Source organism: Dipodomys spectabilis, unplaced genomic scaffold, assembly GCF_019054845.1.
Source record: "Dipodomys spectabilis isolate Male_0828 unplaced genomic scaffold, ASM1905484v1 ptg000365l, whole genome shotgun sequence".
In the NCBI taxonomy this organism is placed as follows: Eukaryota; Metazoa; Chordata; class Mammalia; order Rodentia; family Heteromyidae; genus Dipodomys; species Dipodomys spectabilis.
In genome coordinates, this window is record NW_024871042.1 from 2,753,559 (window position 1) to 2,763,092 (window position 9,534).

The window sequence follows — 9,534 nt, forward strand, 5'->3', positions numbered from 1 at the left end:
TATCACCTCAAATTATAGTCATTTTATATACTAAGATGAAAAAGATTGTTTTCAATTGCATGTAATGATGTCTCTGGTCACAAATAGTTCAGAACCAATGGGCTTGATGGAGTCTGTAACAGCATTTCAACTTCTTAAGAGGGAGAAACCACATTTGTTGAAAGAATACAGAAAAGTCTCATGGATGCATTAGTTTTGAAAATGGGTCTTAGAGGAGGGATGGAATTTGAGCTACCAAGATGTGTGACAAGTAACTTTGGAGACAGAAGAAATACCTTAAACAGATGTTTAGAGTTGGGAAAGCATGTCTGTTCTGTTCCTAGAATAATGAGAAAGCTCCTTTACCTGCAGAGAATGAAAAGTTTTAAAATAGTTATAGAGGCTGGAGTATGGCTCAATAGTATATTCTTTGCTTAACAGTAGCAAGGCCCTGCATTCTTGCTTTAGCACCAAAAAAAAAAAAAAAATCCTGCTCATATTTTTGCCTTACATTGTCTGTAGTCTACAGCTCTTCTTAAATGGAAGTAAACTCTCAATGTCTTTAATGTGGCTGTCCCTGTAATTCGCTTTGACTCAAAGAATGTAGCAACACAATTGACTTCATGTTATTTCTGAGTCTTTGGCTTTTGCACTCCAGAAACTCAGGTTCTTTTTTTTTTTTTTTTTTTTTGCCAGTCATGGGGCCTGAACTCTGGGTCTGGGCGCTGTCCCTCAGCTCTTCAACTCAAGGCTAGTGCTCTACCACTGGAGCCACAGCACCACTTCCAGCTTTTTCTGTTTATGTGGTGCTGAGGAATCGAACCCAGGGCCTCATGCTTGCAAGGCATGCACTCTACCGCTGAGCTACCTTCCCAGCCCGAAACTCAGGTTCTGTTGTGTGAGCAAGCCTAGACCAGTGTACAGAATGATAGCATGATCCAGTTGAACTAGTACCACAGCTAGTAAGTGTTCAACTACCAGACTTAGAAGGAGGATACCTTTACCCAGCTGACCCCACCCAGCTAACTAGCAGATCACATGTATGGGAGAGAATGACCCAGAGTGACTGAGCCACTCCAAATGAGCAGGCTTAATTATAGACTTCTAAACAATAAATAGATGGTTGTTTAATCCATTCAGTTTAAGGAAGGTGTGTTACTGCTTGCATCTTGATCCATTCTATCTCATTTAATGAGAAATGGCTATTCATGAGCCTTTTAAGTCAAATACAAATGTGAATCTGGAAATCAGTTGCTCATGCCTATAGTCCTAGTTACTCAGGAAGCTGAGATCTGAGGATCACAGTTCAAAGGAAACTCAAGGAAGACAAATTCAAGAGACTCATCTCCAATAAATTAAAAATCTGTAACCAGAAAAGTGGTTCAAGTAGTAGAGCACCAACCATGAATAATAAAACCAAGCAAGAGCTCAAGGCCCTGAGTTCAAACCCCAGTACCAGCACAAAAAAGAAAGAAAAGGGAAGGAAGGAAGGAAGGAAGGAAGGAAGGAAGGAAGGAAGGAAGGAAGGAAAAGAGGGAGGGAGGGAAGGAAGAGAGGGAGGGAAGGGAGGGAGGGAGGGAAGAGATGGAGGGAAGGGAAGGAGAGAAAGAAGGGAGGGAGGGAGCCATAGAAATGCCTGTGACTCTTTGCCCTAAGGTCCTTCTGATGGGCTTTCATAATCATGGCTGAAAACTTAGAATCTTGATGGTCATTTGTTACATTTGGAGATGCCAAAGTTCAGACTGTCAAAGTAACAGTGAAAACCATTTTCTTCATCCCTCTGTGGAACTCAAATCAATGAAACCAAGTCATAAAAGCAATATGGTCTCTAAACATATTACCGGCATGCCCATAGCCAAACATGGGCTCCAGATGCTCCTCTTCTCTCTGAAGATATTTCCTGAGCTCTACCTTCCTAGTCCTCAATGCACCAACCCGTTGATAAATCCTTCTTTTTTCTTTTCTAACTTAATTTCGTCAAGGTGACGTACAGAGGGGTTACATATATAAGGTAATGAGTACATTTCTTGTCAGACATTTTTACCCTCTCTCTCATTTTTCTCCCACTTTTCCACCCCCCTGACTTCCCCCTCCCCAAGTTGTAAAGTTCATTTCTAACATAGTATCTTGTGTCACCGTTGCATTAGTTCACCCTTTGTCCTTTGTCTCGTCATTTTGTTGACCCCTTTTCCTTCCCCAAATCAGATAAATATACATACAAGACACAGGTTACCAAAATCAAAAATAGTGACAACAGGGGATAAACAAAGGAAAAAATGAAAGAAAAAATAACTTCAGATATTACATTAAAAGCAACAACAAAGAAACCCCTCTTGTTTCCATATCTTGGAGTTCATTTCACTTAGCATCATCTTATACGGTCAAATGTACATAGCTAATGAGCTATTGTGATCTTCTGCTAGGACTATCCTAGACCTATACTAATTATTACAAATGAGGGAAAACATGGAGCCATGGCTTACTTCACTTAATATGATTTTTTCCAAGTCTTTCAATTCCCTTACAAATGGGGCAATGTCATTCTTTCTGATGGAAGCATAGAATTCTTGATCCATTCATCTACTGAGGGGCATCTGAGTTGATTCCATATCTTAGCTATGACAAATAATACTGCAATGAACATGGTTGTGCTTGTAGCTTTAGTATGGCCTTATATGTGGTCATTTGGGTGAATATCCACGGATCACTTCTTCTAACTGCTTTGCAGCATGGCCCACACAGCTCATCTGTGGTTTCTGACTCACTAGAGCTTTTTTTTCCTTTATTTATCTTTACGACAGGTTAGTCTTGAACTCATGTTCTTTCTATCCAAGCCCTAAGATTGAAGCATTTTAAAACTTGGTTTTTAGTATCTCTTATCCAGTAAGATTGCAAATGTTTTAAGGATAAAGGTCTTCTAATTCTCTATACTCTTAATAATGCCAGCTTGGTAAATATTTAACCTGATAATTAGCAAATCCAATAAACTCATTACACTAGTCTGTTTCTTCAGGTGACCTGTATATAAATATGAATTTCTACATGATGATTATCTGGTTTATTTTCTCCCTTTTTGTTTCTTTAACTAGCCCCTAACGTAAAGGTTATGCCATTTGTTACTGTCAAGCTTAATTAAGCCCATTATAATTCGTTAACCCCTATGCTTGCTTTTTAATTAACATTCATTAACACAAACAAGTATAAAATAGGCCATCAGCACTTCACTGAAGTGCTGATTTGGATTGTATTGGTAATCCAATACAGTGTAGAAAATGGCAAGATATTCATTTGTGCTCTACTTACATAAGGAGACAAATGCTACATTACAAAACTAAGCCAAGAAACAAAATACTGTATTCATTTTGTCTGATTAAACCTTTACCCTGGTTAACTTACCCTGTGATGGTTTTAAACCTTGAGTATGATTGCTGAAAGCACAGTTCCAAGGAGCTTGCTTCATTTCATTTTTGGTACAAAAGAAGGAGGTGTTTTGAAGTGGACAGATGGATAGTGGAGGGTCAGTCATCACAAAGCAGCCCCTTGGGCTCACCATGGATAACTGTGGGCCAAAGTCTCATTTTGTAGTTCTGGGAGCAAGTCCAGAATTTGATGGAAGCAGGTTAAACAAGAATGCTCAGCAATGAGTGCCTTCAGAGACGTTGACAAGGAAAAACTTTTAACAACCTACAAATGAATTCTCTCTGCCTGCTCACCAGCCCTTTCTCCCCTAAAAATATCCTCTATTCTAGATGTGTGTTTAGGTTTCCTTGCCCCCTGAGTTCAGAGGTCGTGCATGTTCTAGCACACATGTGGAAGAAAGTCCCAGCGCTCACACGTGCATGGAGTGGGTTGCTGGAGAGGAGGACACATTTGAACTTTTGCATGTTCCCAGCTTTTCAGCTTGACTGCTGAGGAGCTGCAGGCGTTTTCATTCTGTACAAAGTAAGTGAGACTCTGCCTCACTGCCCTCCAGGGATGGATTAACAGAATTGATATCATCCAAATCAATTGACTCCAAGCAGATGACTTGATAATGAGGTCACAGAGTTGTCACTACTCACGGTTGCTGCCCCAGCAAGTGCACTATGGAAACCATTCAGATACATCATTTGAATTCTCCCCAGCAAATAGCATTCTCTGGTAAATACATTTGTGTGCATTTGCGTACAACTCCCTATGTGTTTACTTGTACATTTATAAAGTAGATCTATATTTTATATATTAGAGAGAACTAAAGAGAGATTTTCTGTCTCTCTGTTTGTGTGTGTGTGTGTGTGTGTCACATACATACACACACACACACACACACACATTTTGGGGGGATGCCATTACTGGGACTTGAACTCAAAGGCTTGCACTCTTACTTAGTATTTTCACTCAAGGCTGGCACTCTACCACTTGAACCACAGCTCCACTTTTGGCTTTTTGATGTTTAATTAAAGAGACTCCTGTACTGTAATAACTGGCTAGTTTCTGAGATGCTCAGATCTCAGCCTCCTGAGTAGCTAGGATTATGGGTGTGAGCCACCAGTGCCCAGCTAAAATAGGGTGCTTTGAAGTCATCGTTGACAGATTTGTAATGCTCATGACAACCCTGGAAATAGTAAAACTTTAGTAAACATGTAGTCACATGGATGAAATCTACTAGGTAAAAAATTATGGAATAATTTGTGAAGGGCTAAGTGTGGAAGCTGGAGTCTCAGTCTAAATTTCTGTGATCCGGGAGCTAAACCCCTCACTTCAGACCCCTCTCCTCAGTGGAGATCTGCTAGAGAAATTACTAGAAATGGAAAAGCAGCTGTCAGAGCAAAACTGAATACAGACCTATGGAAAAAACCTCAAATGGACATTGATATTAACCAGACAATGAAACTGGTGACATTTACCTTTAGTGTGCAAATCATTCCCTTCCAGCATTATAAAACGCCATACTCAGGGGCTCACATCAATTCTAAAAGAGGTATGAAGCCATTTAATCTTCTTCCCAGTCTCTCTCTCTCTCTCTCTCTCTCTCACACACACACACACACACACACTCTCTCTCTCTCTCTCTCTCTCTCTCTCTCTCTCACACACACACACACACACACACTCTCTCTCTCTCTCTCTCTCCCCCTCTCTCTCTTTCCATCTCTTTCTCTCTCTGTCTCATATTCTCCCTTCTTTTTCTAACTCTTTCTTTCCCACTAGTATTAATTATATCTGGAAATTTTTTGTTAAAATGATATAAACTGCATTCACTGGTTGAGGAGAGTATATAGATTTTATATGCATAACTGCATACTTAGTTTCATGCGGCGAAACCCATCTTAGACCATTTTCTACGACTACCACACAATATCTGAGAACAAGTAGTTTGTAGAGACTTACTTTGTTTCATAGCTCCACAGAATGGGAAATCTAAGAGCATAAAGTCAGCATCCACGTAGTTTTTGGTGAGAAGTTCACACTGCTTCAGCTCATGCCAGAAAGCAAAAGGACAGCATATTTAAAAGAGACAAAGTGCCAGGGGCTGGTAGTTCACATCTGTAATCCTAGCTATTCAAGAGGCTGAGATCTGAGGATCGCAGTTCAAAGCCAGCCAGGGCAGGAAACTCCATGAGACTCTTATCTCCAATAAATCACTCAGAAAACTGGAAGTGGTGCTGTGGCTCATGTGGTAGAGCACCACTCGAGCTGAAGAGCTGAGGGAGAGTGCCCAGACCCAAAGTTCAAGCCCCACGACTGACCAACAGAGAGAGGGAGAGAGAGAGAGAGAGAAAGAGAGAGAGAGAGAGAGACTAGGTACACATGGTTATATTGCTTTTATAACATCTCTCTCAGGAAGAACTACTGTATTTTTGTTAGGGAGAGCTGACTTCATTTTTGCAAGGCAGCATTAGTCTATCCATTAGGGCTGCACTCCCATTTCCATTTTTCCATTGCGTCCCACTTCCCAACACTGCTGCACTGAGGAATTACGCTTCAATGAGTGTCTGGATGGGAACAAACCCTATTCAAACAATTGCAATATCCATGGGACCATCACCCAGATACAATTCAGAACAGGAAAGTGTTTTCAAAGTACAGGCTTTTTAGCTTAAGGTCTGGTATTGATAAGTTTAATTTTCCTATAGTAATGAGTTTTAGTATACCATTCTACAAATTTTGACAAAGGTGATTTCATAGCTGCCAACAGTCAAGATATACAAAGATACCATCCAGCTTCCTCCTGGCCAATTCTCCATTATCCCTGACCCCTGGCAGTCACTCTACCACTTCCTTCCTTGCTCCTATAGGTTTGCTGTTTCCAGAAAGTCACCTACACAGAATCATACAATCTGTGGTCTTTGGAGTTTATTTGATATTCATCTGTGAGGTTGTATACGCTGGCTTTTTAAAAATTATAACTTACTTTTAATTATGCCACAGCTGGATTATCTATTCACCAGTTAAAGGACAATTCAGTTCTTTCCAATTTTGATCAGTTATAAATAAATCCATTAGAACTGTTCCTATGCCTGGTTTTGTGTGACCCTGTTTTCATCTCTTTTGAGTAAAGCCCTAGGAAATAGTATTTCTTGGTTTATGTTAAGTGCAGCTTTATTCCTATAAAAGTAAAAAACATTCCCAGAGTGGATGTATCATTTGGCAAAGCGATTAGCAATGTATGAGAGTTTTACAGGTTCCAAATTCTCACCAGCACTTGGCATTACCATTTTCTCTTTATTTTAAGCAATTATTTCCTTTAGCTGCAGGGCACAAAATTCGGAAGATATTAAGATAATATCTTATAAAATGAAGATAATACCGTATTATTAAACATGTCATAAAATTGAGAAACCTTAGTATTATTAAAATATACCATGAAATAATTGCTATCACTTTTATGAATTAGCAATATAAAACTATGCCATTGCTCCTCACCTTCCTTTCTAAAAAGAAATTCCTCTTCATAGTAAACCTGACCTGGGCCCACCCCTTCCCTGGCAACAAATGAGTTAGATGTCCCTAGAGCAGCCTCTGTTCTGTCCGGCCTGCAGTTAACCTCTCCCCACCCCACACCTCACTAGAATTAGTCCTGAGACAATGTCACCCAGCTGTCAAGGCCCAAAGTGCATTGTAGAGGACAAGCGTCCACTTCTCCAGGTGGAAGCTGCTAGATTTTAGGCAATAATTATCTCTAACGCGTCATTCCCATCCGTCCTGTAGAACAATGGGAAGCAGGGGTGGTCGTCCAAGCCTGCAAGCTCTAGCAGGTGCTGGGTATTAGGCTGCGCCAGCGCGATCTGATCTGTAGAGCGGTCCTTGAGGGGCCAAGGCACCCCAGCCTCTCTCTGGGCTGCCTCTAGGTTGTCTTCAAACTTCACATCTCCAAAAGCTTGCCGCTCCTCCAAAACTTCCATGTTGGTGGGACCTGGGAAGTCTGAAGCGGCCTCAGCAGCAGGGGTCTGCGCGGCTGCCCGGATCTGGCCTTGGTGCCCTGCGCCCTCACCTGCAAGGCGCCACAGCAGCTCCTGCAGCTCTTCCTTCTTTTCCTGCTTCTCCTGGGCCAGCTCATCCAGGTTCGCCATCTGTCCCTCAGAGAATACAGTGGCCTCTGCAATGGCGGTCATGTGTTCTGACATCTGGCTGCATCCATGTTGGAGTTCATCCGATTGCTTCTGATAGTCCACCTTGCGGGGCAGGTTGTGGGTGAAGCAGATTTTCAGCTTTTTGTTGGGTGCCTGTGCGTCCTGCTTTCTCTCCCCAGCAACGTTGTGGTTCCGGCTCTCTGGGAAGCGGGTCTGGCGCTCCAGCTTTATCTGGCACTGGGCTGCCAGGTTAGCCAGACAACTGCAGCGGGCCTGCTGCTCCCGCAGCTGCCGGCTGAGCCTCTCCTTCTTTGATTCAGCAACATGCATCGCGTCAAGGTAAAAATCCCACATGGTTTGTGGGTTGTCTACGTCCTCTGGGACACTCACATCAGGTGGAGTCACCTCCTTACCCTTTTCTGCTTTGTCCACTCCTTTGCCTTCCCTAGGGAAAGCCAGGAAGCTCAGCTGGGCCCTCAGCTGCTCATTCTGATGTCTGGTGACTTTCAGACTTTTCAGAGTGTTCTGTAACTTTCGACAGACCCTGTGGCTCTTCACCTGCTCCTGCTTCAGCTGCTCCAGCAGCTGGGTCTGATTCAGCAGGTACTGCTGCAGGGCCTCCTTCTCTGAGATCAGCTGCTCAATGGAGGCCATGTGCTGTTCACAGGTGGCTCTGAGCTCCTGCAGCTGGGCCAGGGACTGGTCATGCTGTTCCTGCAGATTCTGAGCTGCTTGGCTCTTTGACTCAGCCATCTCTTCCAAGTCTCCTAAGTTCTTCTCTAGCTGGACCAGCTTCTCCTGCAGATGTCTCTTCACCTGCTGCTCTGAGCGCAACACACTGGCAAGTTCCTCCTTCTCACTGCTCAGCCTGTGGAAGGCATCCTGCAGCTGAGCCAGCTGATCTTTCAGCTCTCGGTTGTGCAATAGAGTGTATCTTGTGGTCTCATGGTCTCTTTCCATTGTCTCAAGGATCCTGTGTTGATCCCAGGCATGTTGATTCCACACCTTGGCCTGCTGCTCCAGAAACCACAGCCGCTCCTGCTGCTCCAGATTCTGGAGATGGAGGCTCTGGTTTTCCCGTACCTGGATGTAAAGTTGCTCCTCCAGGTTCTTGAGCTTCTTCTGCATCTGATAGGCCTGGGCCTGCAGCTGCTGCTCAGCCTGAGATGGTCCTACGGGGAGCAGAGCGGGCAGAAGCTCTGCCAGCTGCTTTCTCAGTTCTAGCAGGTTCGTCCCTTGGCCTTTCTCCTCTCTCAGTTGGCTCATCTTCTCCAAGAGCTGTTGGACATTCCACATGGAGCTCTCCACCCTCAGCTTCTCTGCAATGCTATCTCTCTCCAATCTTAATGTTGTCACTAACTCCTTCATGCTCTGTAACTCTTTCTCCAGCTCTGCCCGTTCCTCTATTGCCTTTTGTTGGTTATGTCGAGCTGGAGATTCCCTAGAGAATTGAAGGAGGAGGACTTCCGACATGTTACTGATTCCAGTGTCTATGGAAAGGACACTGGCAGGGAAGGACACAGCAGGAAGCGCAGGGTCAGTGTCTTTGGTCATACCCTTGGTTGATTTCTGATCCCCAGTGATGTTTGCCTTGAGGTTACTTCCCTTCTTAGTTTTCTTCTTTCTGTTGGCTTCAGTGGACCCATCAGGACAATTTCTCTCCAGGAATTCTTGCAATAGTTTCTGTCCTGCATCTGTTTCTTTCTGTCTTGTCTGCTCAGACATGCTAGGGATGGGATGGAGAAGGTTAGGTGGAGGACACATTCCCAAGCTCTCTGAAATCATTTTTATTCTGGCTCAAACACCACTATGTCTGCTTCCTACAGAATCTCCTTAATCACCTCCATTCTCACTACTACTAAGAACCTCTACCTCCCTCAACTGCTGGTATGGTGTGAGCTAATAGAGGGGAATACCAGTGGCACTAAGCAGCATGGAATGTGGGTGTGGCCTCAATTCTTGTATCCTATTGGTCAGAGAAGCATGAAAGAAAAGGGGCATG

At 43.3% G+C, this 9,534-nt stretch overlaps 1 protein-coding gene across 1 annotated transcript; it reads right to left on the minus strand.

Moving 5' to 3' along the window:
- Positions 1 to 7,124: 7,124 nt before the first annotated feature.
- Positions 7,125 to 9,257, minus strand: LOC122096031 (golgin subfamily A member 2-like). The gene has a single exon (XM_042666422.1). It carries the CDS (start codon positions 9,255 to 9,257, stop codon positions 7,125 to 7,127), a length of 2,133 nt encoding a protein of 710 aa, XP_042522356.1.
- Positions 9,258 to 9,534: the final 277 nt, after the last annotated feature.